The following is a 22,011-nucleotide window of genomic DNA, read 5'->3' as shown; positions in this document are numbered from 1 at the left end:
AGATGGCAGATGAAAACCAGTGACAAGGATCAAACTGCCCAAGAACAAACGTTCAGAATGTAATGAGAAGGACAAAGGAATTAGTCAAGTAAATAGGATATCATCAAGGAAAAAAAGGTCTCTCAAGGCAAGAAAAAATTCTGTGGAGTGGTCAATGGTGTCAAACACAAGTGACAGCAAGGAAAATCAAACTACAATTAAGCCAAAGAACTGGCCATTAGAATCACTAGTACAGTGTTAATGACAGAATCTAAGTTGTGAAGCGTTAATGGAACGAATGGGAAAAGTAGAGCTGGAAATTATATCTTTTCCTTCAATTAAGTTTGACAGCAAAGAAAGGCAGCAGGACAGTTACAGATATACACATATATAAATGTAATAGAAATCATATAGAATAATACATCATTTCTACTTTACATATTGCAATATGTATTATGCACACTATATGTGTGTATACATATACACATGTGCATACTTTTAGGATTTTGAAGCTATTTAAGAGATTCAGAAACATTTATTGATATTGAAGAGAAAGTCAAAGAACAAGGGGAAAGTAAGATTTGTTAAAATGTACTATGTGCCAGATATTGTTCTGAGTGTTGAAGACAGAAAGATGAAGACACTGTCCCCACTCTTAAGAAGCATACTGTGTTGTGTAGTGGTGTTATTATTACACCTGCTATTTTAACTTTTTAAGACTTCAAAACAATTAAATGAGTTTAATCCATACAAAGCACTTAGAACAGGGCCTGCTACATAATAATCATTCACTATTAGTCATTATTATTGAATCTAAATTTAAATTTAAAGCTCTTTGTAGGTACTGGTTAACTCAGGGTAAAATAAAGTTTCCTAAGAGGATATGAAACATGAGCTGGGTATTTTTCAAGTATAACATTCATATTCTCTTTTGTAAAGATCCCATCCATATTATAAGAAGGCTGTAGGCAAGGAGCATGTTTTATTTGCTTTATAACCAGTAGAGTACAATGCCAGACACATGCAGAATAAACATTACCTTGAATAATTACTTCTCTGGTCTTTAACTCACCTCACTCCCAAATGCTAAATCTTAAAATATAAGGGGTGTTAGCATAACCCACATATTTACACAATATGTGAATTCATGCCATACTTCTATATTTGGTTTACATAGTCAAGTAAGTCAAGTAAGGTACAAAAGTTATAGTACTCCACGTTATACATATTTAAATTGGGTATCTGTGCTTCAATTTTGGTACACTTAATCACCTAATAAAAGCTTATATAAAACTCTTCATATGCCTAGAACATACCATTTTTTCTTCATAGGTAGGATCTGGTTCTTGGATTTCTTTTTGCTTTCCAGGAGACGCATCATCAAATACTTCCTGGTAGGAGGGAAAAATCATGGATTGTTCTTCAAGAATACTCAACACACCATTATTAGACTGATTTCTGCCCAAAACACATTCAAAGTAATAAACTCCTGTCCCAAATTTCCCAGATACTTAAATGGCTGTCATCCTACCTGATAGGAAACCTTGATGAAAAATACCATGATGATAACAACTTATTTAATCCAAATATGTAAACTGCATGGCTATTGCCAAGACTGAAACACAAGATTATCATCTCCATCATCCCAGAACAAAATTACTTTCAGCAAATGTTTCATTTTCTAATCAAAAATTATGAAGCTAAATTCAACAGTATAAAATGTGAAGAAAATACGTTCCCTTTTAATCATAAAATTGCAGTATCTACTGTACTGCTACACAAATATACACCTGGAAAGCCGCATTAGTCACGGTGATTCCCATCTTCTGGAAAATTAAAAAATTTCATCATGCAGCCTAAAGTGAATACCCTTTAAGTACAATCTGATTCCTTAACTGGTAATAAATGTGCTATTTTTGCAAATTTATTCACCCTGACATTCAAAACGCCACAAACAACAAAATAACAGCAACAACTACACTGCAAAGTTCCACTCATCCATTAAAAGAACATAAGAAGAGCTGGTGAAAGTCTAATTTTCATTAATGATGTACTAATCTGTGTGTGTCAATACATACTGTAATAAAACTACCTGTGATTAAGAAGTTGGGGGGATGGGGCTGGTATAGCACTAAAATTAAGAGGTCAACTGACCCAAATTCAAGTCTAACTTCATTGCTAAGACCTGTAGGAACCTGTGTAACCTTAAGCTCATCACAAATCTCTGGTCTCCACAAGTAAAAATGACAAAGCCACCAACCTAGCCTACTTCACAAAATGGTAATGGGATACCATGGAAGGTCAAATACATCCTAAAAAAATAAGATGTGCTTTCCAACAGCAGTCATTATTTCTTTCACAGTTTTAATTAAAAAAAAAAAAAGGTTTGGATTTAGGACTCTTGAGGTCAGATAGTTACTGGTATACAGTGTACCTACCTATCAGTCAAGTCAATACTGAGAAATGAGGATGAACAAAGACAGGCCCCATCCACATTGCCAAAAAGATCACAATAATAAACAAAAAATAAGACTGCTTCCGTGACCTATCAGTACCAAGCAAAAAGAAAAAATTAACCTAATACATAGGAAAGCTAGCTAGTATTTCTAGGAAAGTGGGCTCTGTCAGAAAATAAATGATTTTGGAAAAACCCAAATTAAAAGACCAAGAAAAGAAAAATCACAGTATAATGTGAAGGAAAAAATAAAAACTAAAACTAGTCAGTAAAAAGATTGATAAAATTACTGATGTTCCTATTCTAAGAAGGTAAAAATAACTAAGTCATTCTTCAATAAATGAAATCGTCAAACACCTTTTTTGTAAGAATATGAAAGGGCAAGATATTCGGGGAAAGGGTCAGCTTCAGAGCCAGATGTGGGTTCTACTTACCAGAAGACTCAATTTCCCCATCTGGCAAATAAAAATACCACTGACATCATTTGGTACTTGTTGTAACATTAATATTCATAGTTAAACTTTAATTCCACTTTAACTTAAAAATAGCAACTGAAAGCCAAAATATTTAGTTTAGGCTTTAAATTATTCTGCTTTCTGATGTTTCCGTAACACCTCTTGTGAGACTTTGGTTGTTATTCCAACAGTTGAATGACAGCCCCTTTTGAGAAGCTGAGGACAACTAAGGACAGCAATTTGCAGAGAACTGCATATTTACATACAATTGCTTTTAGTGTCAAACTTCAAACCCCCTTAAACCACGAAGCAGGAATCCAAGTTAACCCTGGGAATGCAAAAGAACCATTTAAAACCTGAAGAAAGAGAAAACAGGCAACACCAGATATGAATTTGAAACAAATCTCTCACTGAAAACTACAGAACACCAGATGTCCTAATCCACCAAAACCCACCGTCACTTAGCTAAAAGTTCTTTGAAAAACTAGTAACATGTTACTTCACCCTAGATTAGACCGCTGTTGCCCAAATAAAACTACTGCGCCAAATGCTTCAATGGTAAACGGCGCTACCAATTCCTTATTAATCCTGCAGCAACGTTCGTTTTTAGAACAGTATTACCTTCGCTCAATCTGTCCAAGGATGGAAAACTCCCAGAAATCTTTGGGCTGCAACTATAAAATATCTCAAAACAGACTGAAGGCCAAGAATAAAATTTGGAAGGAGCAAGCAATCACTTTGTTCCCAGACATCGCAAAGCCTTGGAGCACACCCAAGAGACCCGCCTGGCAGTTCCCCAATCTTTCCACCCCCGCAGTACTGTCACCATCCCCTGGCCGGCCAGCCCCAGCCCAAAAGACAGGCTCGGCAGCGAAAAGTAACAATTTTCAAAAAAAAAGGCCAAGGCCCCCAAAGAGGAATTGCGCTGGTCTGAAAGCCCCTGACTCACTAACTCATTCATCCATCCATCCATCCATCACTCCTCCCCAAATGAGATGGGGGTTCAAGACAGCTGCTGCCGCCTTGGTCAGTTCCCTCCCCATGGAACAGTGCCTGGGAGGAGCCTCCTCTCCCTCCAAGGGAGCAGCTGCGCCCCGCTTATCCCCACTGCGCCCTCGGCTATCCAGCTCTCGCCATTGTTTCTGCCCGGAACAGATACCTCCCCCGCAAGGACCGGGATGAAGAAAAGGAGGCCCAAGTCCTCAGAGGCGCCCCTTTTAAATGCCTTCCCCACCGCGCCCATCTACCCTCTTTCCTAAGGGGAAATCTCCCTCGCCCTCCCCCCAAGTTTAGTGGAAACTAAAATCGAGATTCAGAGATGGGCGAGGGAATTATGGGAGTCTAGCTTAAAAAAAAAAAAGGTAGATCCCACTCGGCCTCAGTAATCAAGAACATGTGTCTAACAAGAGCGTTCGAGGGTTTGGCAAGGTTCGCCAAAGAGACAAATAATGTAAATGTGAAGTGCCAGAGATCCATTTGAGTCGGCTGGGATAGGCTAGGCGCAGGACGCAAGGGTGAGAGCATCATTTCGGATCCACAGGGTCCGAGGCCGAGTCTGGGTGCACAGGGGTGAAGTTCGGCTCTGCGTCTCATCACTAACACAGAGGCGAGGGAACCAGTTCCTCCTCCCCATCCCGCCGTCTCCCCACGCCACGAGCCGCTCTCACCTCCATCTCAGAGTCCGCGGCGCCGGCGCTGGCCGCAGAGGCAGCCGCCTGGGCTGCGACGCCCTCGGGGCCGCCTTTGTTGCTGTTGTTGTTCCCGCTGCCGGCGCCCGAGGTTGCGGGCTTGGAAGGCGCGCTCTCGGGAGGCGGGGGTGGCGGAGGGTCGGCCGCGGACGACATGATGTTCCTTCTGCGTCACCCGCTGCTGCCAGAGGCCGGGCCCGGCAGAGATGAGGAGGAGGCCTAGGCCTGGGAGGCTACGTCGCAATGAGCTGGTGGAGGAGCGAGAGGACCACCCGAACGCCCCCTTCGCCGCGGCTCCGCGACGAGCCCTAGCCAGGCCCAGCAGCCTCCCCCTCTCGTCGTCCTCCTCTTCCGCCGGGCTCGGGGTTCCACCAGCGCTTTACCTCACGGCGGGAATCACGTCGACGAGAGTGGGCGGGGTCACCCGGGTCACTGAGGTCAGGAAGGCGGGCTGATTTACTGTAGGGCGGAGGGTTTAGGGAGAAGGAAAGGAAAGCGAAAGAGGGACCGGGAGCGCGCAGTGACTTGGCCGCCTCCTCTTCTTCCTGTGGTAGATATCATCTATCTCGCCTGCATCCAGGTCTACTACCTACGCCACCGACTTTCAACACTCGCGAGATTGATAGTTGGCTAAATGACTGAGTTCCAGTTGCGCATGCGCATTCTCTCCTCCTCGCCCTTGGCCACTCCCCCTCCAGGGCCCCCAGCAAGCTCTAGGGCAAGGAGTGGGCGGGGCCTCAAGGGAGGGCTCGTACGCGTAGGTTTGTGCTTCCGCTCCCGGGCAAGACGCGAGTGCAATCCTACAGGCGTTCTTAACGGCACACGGTCCCCGGACGCCGAATCTCCTGTGGCTGGCAGCGATCGGCTGCACTCCCTGAAAATTTGCACAGGTTTTGCGCTGCCTACTGCAGCATGGAGGTCTGGGCAGGCCTTAACACTTTAACCGCCTTCGCTTATACGCGTGACGCCACTGTGTTGACGACGTTGTGGTTATTCCAGTTGACGTCTCACTGTTTTGTTGTCTAAGGAAGAGTGCCCGTTAGTGTGATTTTTAATTTTTCTGTCATCAGATGTTAGCTATATCAGTCATTTCTAAATTCCTTCTACTCTTCGGTGCAGAGTTAGGCGATATTTCCTCTGAATTTACATGCTGAAAGTAAGCAAACTGTGCCCACCACCATGTAAGTGAGAAACGTGAGTAATCGATAGATAAGAGGCGATGGGTTGTATCTTTTCCTCAACCACCAAATATTAAATTAAAATGTACATTCTTCTCTTCTTAAGAAATGTTACAACTATTCACCACTGGTTTGTACACTGCCTTGCCCTCTCTTCAACACAGCCTGAGGGTCTTGCGCACCCATCTGCTGCAGATTTTAAGCGCAGCGTGTTCTATTCAGTAGCAAATCTGCACACTGCAATAAATTGCTATCTGCCCTGCACAGGCTCTTATTCATCTTTGTATCCCCATGTCCAGTATCTTATCAGTACGTATTGAATAAAGGAGACACACTTTTAAAGAGTTAAGGCTTGAGCAAACTGTTGATTATGTTGAATTTCAAACAGAAGGGATCTCCTATGAATATATAGGCTGCAAACTTTTAACCAATCGAGTGATAATTCTTTAATTGAGATCTGGAAAAATGTCCCCCAGCCCATTATAAATGCTATTTCTGAGACTATAAGGAACCGCCTAAGGATATATGAAAAGAAGAATACCTAAATGATGTTCATCACAGGCTTCGCATGTAATTGCAAAAAAACTAGCAATAGGCTAAGAGTCCAACATTGAAAGTATGATTTTAAAACTATTGTACACCCACAAAATGAACTATTCTTGACCTTTAACAACAATTAATGTAGAAGAATGTTTATTCTATAGTGTTAACTGAAAAGAAAATTTAGCAGTTCAAAAATATGAATAAAACTTTGGAAGGATAATCATAAAAGTATTGAAAGTGATTGTTGTTGGTGTATATTTCCTAATTCTTTTTTGTTTGTATTTTTTAATTTTTTCTAAAATGAATTTGTGTATTCTTATATTGAGCAAACTTATTTTTAATATCTAAAAAATACTTTCACCAAAAAGAGATTGTGTGGAAGGGTAAAAAGTTAGTGTCTAGGGGAGTAGCTGACATATAGACACTCAATAAATACTTATGAGAACTTCCCTGATGGCACAGTGGTTAAGACTGTGCGCTCCCAATGCAGGGGGCCTGGGTTCAGTCCCTGGTCAGGGAACTGGATCCCACATGCATGCCACAACTAAGAGTTCTCATGCCAAAGCTAAGGAACCAGCCTGCCACAACTAAGACCCAGCGCAACCAAATAAATATTTTTAAAAATAAAAATAAAATAAATACTTATGAGTAAATATTTATTTAATATTGACATTAAGTAGAAAGAATATAACATTTATTTAATATTCAGAGTATTTCTTCACCCTATAATGAAAGGTAAATATCTTGGGTCCTGGTTTGGAAACCCTAAAAATATACTGAATATATAAATGGATGAAGCTTAAGTCTGACAATTTAAGAAAAACAAATAGCAAGAAAAACAATAAATAAAATTGCCTCCAAAATGACAATTGTCTTTTTTAACATACACATTTATATTGTGAGTGCGTTTCTCATATGAGCATATGAACGCTGTATGAGAATCTTGTGGGGAAAATTATAGAGAAAAGATACTTAAAAGAAAGGAGGAAGGGACTTCCCTGGTGGCACAGTAGTTAAAGAATCTGCCTGCCAGGGCAGGGGACATGGGTTCGAGCCCTGGTCTGGGAAGATCCCACATGCCGCGGAGCAACTAAGCCTGTGCACAACTACTGAACCTGTGCTCTAGAGTCCGTGAATCACAACTACTGAGCCCGCATGCCTAGAGCCCGTGCTCCACAACAAGAGAAGCCCCCATTTGCTGCAGCTAGAGAAAGCCCGTGCAGCACCAAAGACCCAATGCAGCCAAAAAAAAAAAAAAAAAAGAAAGGAAGAAGAGAAAACAATGTTTGAATGTTTGAATCACTAATCTAAAAACAGGGACAGAGAAACCAATTTTGAGCAGGGTCTAGAAGCAGGGAGGAAGGGGAGAGAGGAGTTACAGAAAAGACAGGATGCTCGGAAATTGAGCTATAGGGACGTTAATTGAGTTAGGCAGATGGTAGTACTTACATGGTGGCCAAATGACAAAGGCCTGTTCTTCAAATACTAAGAGGCTAAAACTAACAGCTAGTTCCGAAATTGATAGTATAACGTAGGATTGGTATAGTGGCAAGAGAATAGGCTAGTGAGTCAGGCAAGCCTAGATTCCCATGCAGGCTCAAGAACTTAGTAGTTGTGTGAATGCAGGCAAGTTATCTAACTGCTCTGAAGTCAGTCTTTTCTCATCTTTTTGCTATTATATTATGCCGACTTTATGTTTGGATAACATTCTTATAATAATGTCATAAGAATTAAATGACATTTAATCATTTAATTGTAAAACACCCTAGTGTACGTAGGGTGTTTAATACAGTGCCTGACATAGAGTGAGCTCTGGGTTCAAGTGTTAGGTATTCTAATCTTGAAGACTCATAAGCCTAAGGGTCAGCCTCTAGCTGTAGGAAGGGTAATCTAATTGTTTTTTAATAAGGAGGAGGGTAAAGGGAGTAGTGTCACGAAAACACTAGAAGGAATTACTACTTTAAACATGTTCCCAGATATAGAATACTACAATGTAAAATCATGTTAATCTCAAATATGCAAATACATTTTGTTTACACCTAAAATTCCCTCTATTGGATTTAGTGTGCTGGAACAGCATGTTGTATGCTGAATAGAGTGGAGCAAAGAGATATTGCCAGAGGACAAAAGATGCCAAAGAGCCAGGACTCTCTCAACATTTTGGCCTTGAATGGTAACAGAAAGGATTTTATTAAGTTTATCAAAAGCAAAGTAGTAATGTTGAGGCTGTCTTCCTCACATACTCATTTATTTTGTGAAAGCCTAGGAAAATAAAGTCTGACTACTACGTGACAACAATAAAACAGTGTTGAGTTTGTGAGTATCTTAAGAATGGGGATTTCCAACACTAGATACCAATGATCACATATGTATCTTTTTCAGAATTGTCCTACTATTAAACAAAAACATTAAGTAAGGTTCCAATGCATCCCCCTCATATTTGGTCACCAACTCATATCAGTGGGTGACTTTGTGTCTGCTGAATGTTAATTCATGTATTTATGTAGTCATTTAAAATTACCTTTTTTTCCCCTACTATTTACAAGTTAAAAATTCGAGTCCTCTGTGCATTTCCTTCCTTGTGAAAGATTTTTCTTCTTTCTTGAATTGGCTCTAGGTAAAAAACTTCTTGGAACCCAAATATTATAATCCCAAATGAAATTTTAACCACCACTACTCCTGAAATATTTTCAAATGAATTAACTGTAGCCAAAGCTGTGGTTAAGAAATTTGGTGTTCCTTTGCTCAAAAGATTGAAAGTAAGAAGATGGGAAGATGTATCCCTCAAATGTTATTCAAATGAAAACAAGAGTGACTATATCATTATTAGGTAGACTTCAGAGCAAAGGAAATTACAAAGAGCAAAAACGTTACATAATGATGAAAGTGTCAGTCCACCAAGAAGACATAGCAATTTGAAACATGTATGCACCAAACAACAGAGCTGCAAAGTATCAGAAGCAATAACTGACAACTGAAATGAGAAATAAAAAATCCACAATTATAGGTGAAGACTATGGTATCTTTTAATAATTAATAGAACAACTAAGCAGAAAATCAGGAAAGATATAGAACTCAATGACTCCATCAACCAAGATAATCTAATTAACGTTTATAGAACATTCCATACAGAAATAGAATACATACTTTTTGAGAACCTTCAGAAAATATACCAAGAGAAACCATAAAACAAACCTCAACAAATTTAAGAGAATTGAAATTATACAGTGTTCTTCAACCACAGTAGAATCAAACTAGGAATCAATAACAAAAATTACATCTCCAAACTTAATGACACCCTTCTAAATAACCCATGGGTCAAAGAGGAGGTCTCAAGAGAAAAAGTACTTTGAACTGAATGAAAAATACAATATATCAAAATTTGTGGAAAACAGCTAAAGCAGTGCTGAAAATTATAGTACTAAATGCTTACATTCAGAAAAAAAGGAATAGTCTCAAATCTAAGATTCCATCTCAGAAGCCTAGAAGAAGAGCAAAATAAATCTGGAGTAAGCAGAAGAAAGGAAATAATAAAAGCAAGAGCAGAAATCATTGAAATTAAAATCAGAAAAACTTAGACAAAATAAAACAAAAAATTAGTTCTTTGACAGGATAAAATTGACAAACTGTTAGGAAAACTGACAAAAGATACAGATCACCAATATTAGGAATGAAACAGGACCTATGACTACTGACCCTGAAAACATCAAAAGGGTAAAAGGGAATACTACAAACATAAATTTGACAACTTAAATGAAATAGACTGCTTTTTTGAAAAATAAAATCTACCATAACTCAGACAATATGAAATAGATAATTTGAATAGCCTTATAACTATTTAGGAAATTAAATTCATAACCTAAAAACTCCCCAAAAGAAATCTCCAAGCCCAGATGGCTTTACTGGAGATTTCTACCATATATTTCTACACAATTCTACACAAATTCTACACAGTCTCTTACACAAAAGAAGATACGGGCTTCCCTGGTGGTGCAGTGGTTGAGAGTCCGCCTGCCGATGCAGGGGACACGGGTTTGTGCCCCGGTCCGGGAAGATCCCACATGCCGCGGAGCAGCTGGGCCCGTGAGCCATGGCCGCTGAGCCTGCGCGTCCAGAGCCTGTGCTCTGCAAAGGGAGAGGCCACAACAGTGAGAGGCCCGCGTACCGCAAAAAAAAAAAAAAAAAAAAAAAGTAGATGCACTTCCCAAATCATTTTATGAAGCTACTGTAACCCTGATACCAAACCAAAGACGCTATATAAAAGAAAGACCAATATCCTTGATGAATATAGATGCAAAAATCCTTAACAAAATATTAGCAAGTACAATTATACAATGTATAAAAAGAACTGTGCACCCTGATCAAATAGGATTTATTCCAGAGATGCAAGAGTAGTTCAATATTTGAAAATTAATTAATATTATCTGCCATATTAACAGGTTAGAGAAGAAAACTCACATGATTATATCAAGCAAAGCAGAAAAATCATTTGACAAAATTTCAACATCCTTTCATGATAAAAACTCTCAGAAGAAGAAAAAGAGGGAGACTTCCTCCATAAAGAGCATCTAAAATACCTACCGCTAACATGATGCTTAGTGAGACAATGTTTTTCCTCTAAGATCAGAAACAGGCAAGGATTCTGCTCACACCACTGATATTCAATACAGTGCTGGAAAGGAAATATAAAACTGTCCCTATTGGTCAATTACATGATTATTTACTAGATAATTCCAAGAAATCTACAAAAAATCCAAAGGCCTAATAAGTGAGTTCTGCAAGTTTTCAAGATATAAAATAAACATTCAAAAATCAACTCTATTTTAATAAACTAGCAATGAACATGTAGACGGAGTGCAAAGAGGCTTTTCAACAAAGGGTCCTGGAGAAATGTCCGCAGGAAGAAAAAAAAGGAACCTTGACCTAAATCTGACACTTTGTATAAAAATTAACTCAAAATGGATAGTAGATTTAATGTAAAACAGAAAACTATAAAATTTTGGGAAAAAATAGGAGAAAATGCTAAGGATCTAGGTCTGGGCATAGAGTTCTTAACATTTGACACCAAAAGCATGATCAATGGAAGGAAAAATTAATAAATTGAATCACGAAATTAAAAGCTTTTGCTCTATAAGAGACTGTCAAGAAGGTGAGATGACAAGCTACAGAGTGGGAGAAAATATTTACAAAACACATATCAGACAAAGGATGAGTGTCTAGAGTATATAAAGAACTCTCAAAATCCAACAGGAAAAAAAGCAAACAGTCTATTTAGAACACTGGGAAAATAAATGAAGAGACATTTCACTGAGGAAGATATACAGATGGCAAATTAGCACATCAAAAGAGGTCAAAAGCATTCGCCATTAGAAAAATGCAAATTAAAACCACAATGAGATGTCACCTCATACCTAACAGAAAGGCTAAAATTAAAAAGATGGACATATACACACTAACAAACGTAGTAAGGTAGATAGCTAGTGGGAAGCAGCCGCATGGCACAGGGATATTGGCTCGGTGCTTTGTGACAGCCTGGAGGGGTGGGATAGGGAGGGTGGGAGGGAGGGAGACGCAAGAGGGAGGAGATATGGGAACATATGTATATGTATAACTGATTCACTTTGTTATAAAGCAGAAACTAACACACCATTGTAAAGTAATTATACCCCAATAAAGATGTTAAAAAAAAAAAAAAAAAGAATTACAACGCCGAATGCCAGTGAGGATACCAATGAAATGAATCACTCACACGTTGCTGGTGGAAATGTGGTGCAAAGGAGTTTGTAGACCAAAAACCCTGAGAATGGCTGCTTCACGAAAAAATTATTTTCCTTGAAAAACAAAAGTAGGTACACAGTTGTATTTCTCTGAAACTATTGCTTTTAAGTATATGGTCTCAATCATTTGTATTAATAGTAACTTTTAACCAAAGTAACTTTTATTTTACAAAAACTACAGGGTAAGTAATTGTGAACTGTATGATATATGGCATTTTAGCAGACTAGCAAAGCTTATGAATACACGGAACACAGCTGTCTATAGCCACACACATCCTTTATAAGGCTTCTCACAGTGGCAAAAATAAGCACCTTCGTTAACAGACCCAAAGAAATACCCTCTTTGTAGCATTTAAAATACAAACCAAAAGCATATAAACTGAAAATCATGCTCAGTAATCAATGTTTCCATTCCATGATTTAGAAATATTGATAATTTAGGCATCCAATGAACATCTGGGAATTAATTATATAAGCCTAAGATTTTAAGTTACCTAAATAAATTATTTTCAATCTAACATACTATAAAATGTAACTTTTATTGAAAATCAGAATAATAATTCAATTTAGTTAAGCACAAATTTATATATTTTTAATCTTAAACATTAAGTGGAAGTAATGCTAGCTTATTTGATCAATAAGCCAGTATAAATTTAGGAAGGTCATTCCCAACTAGAGTAAAATGTAGGCTTGCATTATCCTTAACAGTGATAAATCAGAAAAGGCACAGCTGGATTTATTAAACCAAAATATTAAACTAGTTTTGTTTGCCAAAGATTCATCTATATTCTGTGAGCTTGGCTTCTTAAAAAGTCACTTGTTAGTTTTGCTAAGAATACTTTTCTTTCCTTTTAGATTCTAGCACATTTAAAGTATTAGAAGTTTATTTTCTGGGAATTTTAGGAATATTTAATCCATGTAAGTGCTTATTTACCTCTATTAGCCAATCAGAACAAGATCGCTTAATTTAAGAGTTTTAACCTATTCAGTCAATAACACCCTAAGATGGGAAAGCATTACACACTTACACAATGAAGAAACACAATGAAAACTAAAGGTCTTTCTGAATTGCAGACCCACATAGAGAGCACTTACAGTTTCAATTCTAAGATTTCAGCCACAAGTCAAGCAAAAATAAACACAACATCACAATATGTCTCTGGTCCAGGTATTAAAGAGCTATTCTTCCTGGTGGTCAGAAAATTCTTAATTGAGTTGAACTTGAAATAGATAAACAGACAAACAAAAGACTAACAAGCCCAATACTCTTTTGTCTTTCACTCAGCAGGAAATAGATCTCTATAAAACACTAGTGCTTTTTTTTCTCTGAACTTCAGTTTATTCATCTCTAGTCAAGGCATATCACAATTATAAGCTAAGTGCAAGGATGAAAAGACATCAACATGCACCAGAGAGAGAAAAAAATGAATCAGAATCTTCATAGTCCTGGAGTATCTGTATCCTCTCCAAAGAGAATTATCTGTAGGTAACTCTACTGCACAGAGATGGTAGAGGACAACTATTTATTAGTGTAAGGTCTGTCACATAAAATATTCTTACCTAATTGGAGTTCTCATTTATTTCTCCAACTCTTCTTCTCAGATGGCCCACAAAAGCTTTAAGTATATAAATTTACAGACATTTATCTGAACTGTCATTATGTATGACACTTCTGAGCATCAGCTTAAATTCTCACAATGAAATTTCTGTTTTCCTAATGTGTAGTTTTGTGGTATGGGCATGTGAGAACAGCTATGAAAATTCAAGAGAGTATCTGTGACATTTTTAGTAAATTACTAGCTGAGAGTCTGCTCCAAGTCTGAAGTCTTGGTGTTTTAATAATTAAGTAATGGGGACTTTCCTGGTGATGCAGTAGTTAAGAATCTGCCTGCCAGACAGGAATAAAGACACAGATGTAGAGAATGGACTTGAGGACCTAGGGAGGGGGAAGGGTAAGCTAGGATGAAGTGAAAGAGTAGCATTGACATATATACACTACCAAATGTAAAATAGATAGCTAGTGGGAAGTAGCTGCATCGCATGGGGAGATCAGCTTGGTGCTTTGTGACCACCTAGAGGGGTGGGATAGGGAGAGTGGGAGGGAGATGCAAGAAGGAGGGGATATGGGGGATATATGTATACATATAGCTGATTCACTTTGTTATACAGCAGAAACTAACACAACATTGTAAAGCAATTATACTCCAATAAAAATGTTAAAAAAGGAAAAAAAAGAATCCACCTGTCAATGTAGGGGACACGGGTTCGAGCCCTGGTCTGGGAAGATCCCATGTGCCGCAGAGCAACTAAGCCAGTGTGCCACAACTACTGAACCTGCGCTCTAGAACCTGAGAGCCATAACTACTGAGCCCGCGTGCCACAACTACTGAAACCCGAGCCTAGAGCCCGTGCTCCACAACAAAGAGAAGCCACCACAATGAGAAGCCCATGCACCGCAACGAAGAGTAACCCCCGCTCGCCCACGTGCAGAAACGAAGATCCAATGCAGCCAAAAATAAATAAAATTTTTTTAAGTTTTATAAAAAAATTGGGTAACAATTATTTATAATTAGCTTATTAAATGTTAGCATTCAAATGCTTTTATTAAAATAACTTTATGAGATCTTATATGGTTTGTAGCCCTTGAATTTCAAGGAATTTAAAGAAAACACTAATTCTTTTAGGGAAATCACCAAATGGTCAAACTACAAAACCAAATCGCCAGTCATTGCTGCCACTAATAGAAAATAATTGATCAGATGCAAAAGAACCAAACCAAAACAAAATTAATAGGGAAATTAAAAATAGAAAAGCAGCAAATCTGCTGCTTTGGATTCACCTCTGAGAGCCAAGAAAAGACAGACATGGACTTAAACTCCCCCATGAGGTGCACTTTTTCATGGCAAAGTTTACCTGGTCCTGTTAGGGGAATCCACTGGGCATCTTGGTGGAAGACTTTCAAAACGGTCTAAAAATTTTTTTCAAAAAAGTAAAATTATGACTCTCATACATATATGAAAAAGAATGCATATTAAATGTATGTTTTATTTAACTAGTTAATGAGGAAATTAATGAGATGTTACAACCAGTTCAAAGGAGAAGTCAAAAACACATAAATTTATGAGAAGTAAAGGAATGGTGAATGTGCAAAGGAGGGAAAACCAGTTCCACAGTGAGGAAAGAAAGTCAAGTTACTCTCTGCTGAACAAGACAGTATTTGCATTGCTATAGGCAAGAATTATTTTGCATTTGTATCAGTTATTTGTGATTTAGAATTGTGAAATAACTGCTGCAGAATCAGAAAACCCGGAGGGTTGTCCTCTAGGCTTTAGACAAGTCATAGTTTTCATTGAAGCACATTTTTCCCTACACACCATTGCCCCTAATTATTAAAAATACTTCTCATTTGGACTATCATGTAGCTTCCTAACTGGTTAATTTTTCTTTATTCTACAATAAGTGGAAGAACTAAAATTCAACTGAAGTCCATGCTGGTAACCACTGTAGTATATATTTCTGTCATTCTCCTGCATGTCTCTCTAGAATGGCTTTCTCTACTTTCTCTTGGTTTCACTGCTCTTGATTAAGTACAGTGTATATGGTCTGCCAAGTTTCCAGTTGACTATGCATTGTAGTATCTCATGGATTACTATCAGTGTTTCAATTCCAAATTCCTGGTGTTGGGAGACGGATTATTAGCCCAGTTTAGATCAGGTGCTCATCCCAAGTTCATTTGGTGTTAATATGGGTCGGGGCCACTAGATACCAATATAGTTACCTAGGACTACCTCTTGAGCAGGAGCCAGGATGGGAGGCAGGTTCTCTTAAAAGGAAGAGTTATAGATGCAAAACGTTGATTGGCATCTCCAGCATCTGTCTACAGTCTACTTGTGTCACAGAAAATTAATTTTTTTATTTAAAAATCTACTAATATTCCCATTCAAGCACTCTGATCCTTTTAATTTTCATCTGCAGTTTAAATTTAATCAAAGGTCAATTCTAAGCTCAATTGCAGTGGAAATACATTCAGCTAAGTTGTATTTGAAGTATGTTTTTGTGAGAGCCGGGGGTTAATTTCATCCATTTGAAAATTAGATTCTTACCTCTTTAGGTAAGAATCATGAAAGGAGATATGAACTTAATATCTTATAAATTCTAAAAAATTCTTTCAGCTTTTGACTTCTCTCAAAATAGATGCTCTTCACAAGTGCTGAACTTAATCTTCTGTCCATAGTAAATGCCCCAGAGGGTATGTAAGTGGGGAAATCCTGTGACTTGGTTATGAGTCAGGAGACCCACTGAGTTGCATTCTTAAAATAGCACAACTTTTGGTTCTGCCCTCAGAAGATAGGCTACTTCAGAGCCTAGCTAGAGGAAGGAAGTAGAGATTTTGTAAGTCTCACATTCAGACATAAAAGAGAAGGACGGAAGTCAAAGGAGGCATCACCCATTTACTTACTATTTTGTAAGAGAATCAGGAATTAAAGAGCAGGGACCTTGACTTTGTAACAAGTTTGTGAGACTCTGTAACCTTTGCAGGCCACTCCTACTTGTCACTTTTGTCACTCCTTTTGGTGAGCACTTAAAATCAAAATTCTTTTACCATTGAATTTTCTTCTTCTACAGTTCTTTCAGTATTTTGAATTGATGTACCATGATATTTGGAAATAGATCGAATTTTAATTCTGGAGTTATAGTTAAATTCTCAATGAAGTAGTTATTTTCATTATGCTATAATTTCCTTTATGAAACTGGTAAATCTTTTTTTTTACCAGTATGTGGGCCTCTCACTGTTGTGGCCTCTCCCGTTGTGGAGCACAGGCTCTGGAAGCACAGGCTCAATGGCCATGGCTCATGGGCCCAGCCGCTCTGCGGCATGTGGGATCTTCCCGGACTGGGGCAGGAACCCGTGTCCCCTGCATCAGCAGGCGGACTCTCAACCACTGCGCCACCAGGGAAGCCCAAACCGGTAAATCTTATGCAACTTTGATTCCAACTCGATACCTTAAGGTGGAAATTGTGATTGTATCTTCCAGCTGGTTGGCATTTTATTTACATATCGTGTTCATGCCCTCGTGGAAGCAGACACCAAGACAGGATCAGACATGCAAGAGATTGATTGGGGGAAACGCCTGTTAAGGATAAAAGGGGGAAGCAGAAGCGGGTATGGGGTATCTTCAGAGACGCAGGGCTAACACTTGTAAGGAAGAGGGGAACAGTGGAGGACTGGGAGTGTCATAGAGTATCATAGTTTCACGATGGTGTTGGAGACCAGAATGTCCACTCCAAAATATGCCACTTTGGCATGAGGATTATTGTGAGCTGGAAGCAAATGAGAATCAACAGATGCAGAAAGAAGCCTTCCTGGAGCTAAAAGCAGAAACTTTTGAAAGATGAGGAATGTCATAACTCTCCTCTCCCAGGGAAGTTTTATAGCTATGAGGAAGATAGAAGGTTGGCACCCAGATGGATCTGCACAAACCTTACTCCATCGCTTTCCCCCATATATTTACCTTCCCACAGTTTACACCCCTTGAAAGCCTAAAACCTTGTCCTTTGCCTTGTCACTTCTCTACAAATTTATTGTTCTTTTGTGAAGACGCTATAGAAGCCTAAGTTCTAACTACCCCTTGAATTACTCTTCATTGAGGTTTCTCTTGCATTATGTGCACTACACATTAATCAATTGTTTGGTTTTCTCTTGTAATCTTTTGTAAGTCTAATTTTGCAGGGCCTCAGCCAGAGAACCTAGGATGGTAGAAGGAAAAAGCATTTTTTTCTTCCCTACCATTGCCACAAACATATATGATATGTTTTGGAGAGAGAAAGATGTACTTTTATTTTATTTTATTATAAATTTTATTTATTTACTTGTTTATTTTTTAGTTTTTTTATTTTTGGCTGTGTTGGGTCTTCGTTGCTGCGCGTGGGCTTTCTCTAGTTGCGGCGAGCGGGGGCTCCTCTTCGTTGTGGTGCACGGGCTCTAGGAGCACAGGCTTCAGTAGTTGTGGCACATGGGCTCAATAGTTGTGGCTCGCGGACTCTAGAGCACAGGCTCAGTAGTTGTGGCACACAGGCTTAGTTGCTCCGCGGCATGTGGGATCTTCCCCGACCAGGGATCGAACCCGTGACCCCTGTATTGGCAGGCGGATTCTTAACCACTGCACTACCAGGGAAGGCCCAGATGTACTTCTAATAAATTCATCTTCTAATTTTACTTAACTAATTTCAAATGATTTTATATACACATATGTACACATGCATACATATACACACACACGCAAACACACACTACACAATCTTCAGGGTAGACAAGACGTAAACTTAGGTCCTAGTACAGGTGTTTTACATGTGTTAACTTATTTGGCCTTCACATTAGCTCTTGTGAAATTGGTAATATTTGTCCCCATTTTGCAGAAAGAGAAACAGACACAGAAGGTAAAGTGGTTTGCACAGCACTGTACAGCCAATGTATGATACAGCAGATTAATTAGACCAAATTGCATTGGAGTAAAAGATGAAACCTATAGTTCGAGACTGGTAGCTTATTGTGAGTGTGGAAATGAATGAAGACCACCCAAATGAGAACAAACAAAGTGACCATCACTTGTTCTAGGCAGAGTAGAAAATCTTTATAGTGGTATGCTCTGATTACAGATTGTGGGCATGGAATAATAGTTTGCTTCTATAAGGATAATGCTGATAAAATGCTATTTAGGCTATCTCACTATATATGCATGCAATGAGGTTCTCTGCAGAAAAAAGTTAGATAAGTACTACACACAAGATGTACATATACACATATATAAACACAATTGCGGAAGAAGGTTAATTCTAAAGAAAACCCAAAAGGTTAGTGCCTCCATTAGTTCCTATATTGCTGTTACCTGAGAAAGTCTTTTTTGTTTTTTTTTTTTTAGCTGTGCCACGCAGCATGCGGGATCTTAGTTCCCCGATCAGGTATGGAACCCACTCCCCCTGCAGTGGAAGCGCGGAGTCCTAACCACTGGACCGCCAGGGAATTCCAAGAAAGTATTTTAAAATGTGTGATGATGACAGACTAAGAGTTGTTCTTTAACTACCATTATCCAGTGCTTTCATTTTAGCTGGACACGTGGCCATGCTGAGTAAGGAAGGCATTTCCCATCCTCCCGTGCAGCCATGTAAGTGAAGGATGAGTGCAATTTACTTGAGGAAGAAATGAACTTCTGTTGTGCAAGCCACTGTTATTTTGAGCCCCTACTACACACCACTAAACCACATTCAGTAATACAGTGTTTAATTTTTCTCCTGTGCACAATTCTGGCCTTGAGAATATGATTTTTCGTAGCTAATTGAGACCAAGAGAAAAAAAGTTATTTAGAGACAGAGACTCAAAAATGGTTTTCTGCATGGAGCAGGTGACCTTCAATGAAAAACAAAAGGACGTCATCAGGACACAAAATCGGTACTTCCCAAGTGCCCCCAAATCAGTTTCTCTCTAAAATTTCTGCTGTCTATATAAATATCTGCATGTTGTCTGTCCAGAAAAGGGTAAATGTTTGGCTAAAATGCATTTATAATTACAAGTTTTATCCATTCCCAGGGTGAGCCAGAGTTCTTCAGTATACTGAAATAAAGTTTTATTGATACTAAGCAAAATAATTTACTTTCTATTTCATACATGACTTTGTTTAAGTAAGGATTACTTTCCTAGGCTACGTAGGAGCTAAGCACATGCCTGGGAACCACCAAGTCTTGGAGGAGATTAAAGAGAAGAAAAATAGCTTATATTAGCTTGTGAGCTTGCCCATGTCTGTGGCTTCTGTGGTCTTAGAGAGGGGAAAAAAGGGGTTTGGAATTTGGGACTATCCCTTGTCATTTCTTCAGTGAAAGATGGGAGGATGTTAAATGACTAGTATTAAAGAGGAAAACCTCTTTTTAGTTCCTCAACAAGGTATTATGAGTTCTGTTGTTAGGAATCTGGCAGAGGAATGGGCATCTGGAGCAAACTTACGCCGCCCCGCTGGGAAGCAGAGCTCCAAGCACGCTGTAGGGCCCATTGTCCCAGCTCCACACCACATAATTAAAGAACTAATGCAACAGGATCTGTGTGCCCAGCTCTTTGGTGAGGGAAAAAGTCAAGCATGGGAATGAGGAGAAAGAATACACAGGTTCAGAAGAGTAATTCTCAAAGCCAGGCACATCCCCAGGGACATGTCAGCTCGGCTCCAAGGCAGATATCGAGAAAGGGACTAAATATTCCAAAAATTGTCAGACTGGATAACACAACATAACTAGTCTAAATGCCACTTACAAGAGATACACTTTAAATGTAAGTATTCTCAAAGGTTCAAAGGAAAGAGATAGAAAAAGATAGTCCTTGCAAATACTAACCAAAAGAAAATTGGTATAGTTATAATAACAAGAAGCACTACTAGAAATAAAAAGGAACGCTTCCTAATGATAAAAGGGTCAATTTACCAAGAAAATATAAAAATTCTAAGTTCGTAGGCATCTAATGGCAAAGCCTCAAAATATTCAGAGCAAAATTTTACGAAGTTACAAGAAGAATTAGAGAAATCTACCATCAAGTGGGCAATTTCAGATTCCTTTCTTAGAAACTGATACAACAAGGAGCTAAAAAACAATCAGTATGGATAGATGTAAGATTGGTATGATTAACAAACTTGGCCTAATTAATATACGTAGAAAATTGCACCTACCAACTGTAGAAACTCATTCTTTTCAAGAACAGATAGAACATTTGCCAAATTTGAGGCTATGCTGAGTCAGAAAGGAAGTGTTGACAAATTTCAAATACTTTAAATCAGAGTATTTTCTCTGACTATAGGGGGATTGAGCTAGAAATCAGTAACTAAAAAAATACTGTAAGTCTCTCATGTTTGAATTTAATTTGGATTTCTTTGTAATTTATAGAGATGAATACTTGGATCATTGATTTTGGACTGTCATATCTTTATTACTATTTAGTTCAAATATTTTCTAATTTCTCTTTTGATTTTTCCAGTTGATTAATTTCCAAACATGAGCGACTTATAGTTCTCACTTTACCTCCCAGTAGGATTTGACACTTTCGACCACTGCCTTTTTCCTGAAATACTCTTCTTTCTTAAGACCACACACTTCTGGTTTCCCTCCTGCATTAGTACCTGTTCTTTCTCAGTCCCCTTTGCAGACTCCTTGTCCTCTGCTTGATCTCTAAATGTTGAGCTTAGTCATGAGACCAATTCTCTTTTCTAACTGCACATTCTCCCTGGGTGACCTCATCCATTTCCAGGACTCTCTATATATCTATACTGTGAGGACTCCCGGACATATATCTCGATCCTTGTGCTCTCTCTGAAATTTTGTCACATTCAACAGCCTATTTGTCTTTGCTTTGAGAATGTTTAGAACCCTATCTCAGACTTAACATGGCAATACAGAACTTTGTCTCCAAACCTCAAGGGCATCTCATCTCATAAACGGCACACAATCTATCCAATTAATCCCACCTAATGTCTATTCTGCCAAGACCTACTGTTGAATAGGTCTTGGAAAAAATACCTCCTGGATTTTAAGGAACGTAATGCTGAGCATTAGCAAATACCAGGTTTCCTAAGTGCTTGGACTAACCTATAGGCAGCTCTGCCAGCCTCAGAATGTGTATTTAGGTGTGTCTCCTGTCTTGCCCCATGTCCGCTAAATCCCAGACTCTGAGGCAGGGCTTGGGTGGGAATATAGCCAATATTTTATAATAACTATAATTGGAATATAACCTTCAAACATTATGAATCACTATGTTGTACACCATATTGTACACCAACTATGCTCCAATACAAAACAGACGTAAACAAAAGGCACCTGAGAGGCTTGAGTGGAGCCCTAAATAGAGCCCAGAGGGGCCAGGTGATCCCCAGCAGTGATCCAGGTGAGAAAAGATACAGGATTAAA

The 22,011-nt window shown here is 38.8% G+C and overlaps 1 protein-coding gene across 1 annotated transcript in view; it reads right to left on the bottom strand.

Moving 5' to 3' along the window:
• The window catches only part of SMARCA5 (SWI/SNF related, matrix associated, actin dependent regulator of chromatin, subfamily a, member 5), a 46,558-nt gene extending 41,569 nt beyond the window's left edge, over positions 1-4,989 (bottom strand). Inside the window, exons 1-2 of the mRNA XM_049709518.1 lie at positions 4,557-4,989; positions 1,296-1,370 (exon numbers count right to left, since the gene is read on the bottom strand). Coding sequence (XP_049565475.1) covers positions 1,296-1,370; positions 4,557-4,733 — 252 coding nt within the window. The 5' untranslated portion in view covers positions 4,734-4,989. The remainder of the gene's footprint in view (positions 1-1,295; positions 1,371-4,556) is intronic.
• Positions 4,990-22,011: the final 17,022 nt, after the last annotated feature.

The sequence above is a fragment of the Orcinus orca genome, chromosome 4 (genome assembly GCF_937001465.1).
Source record: "Orcinus orca chromosome 4, mOrcOrc1.1, whole genome shotgun sequence".
Classification (NCBI taxonomy): Eukaryota; Metazoa; Chordata; class Mammalia; order Artiodactyla; family Delphinidae; genus Orcinus; species Orcinus orca.
This window is presented reverse-complemented; position numbering and strand designations above follow the sequence as displayed.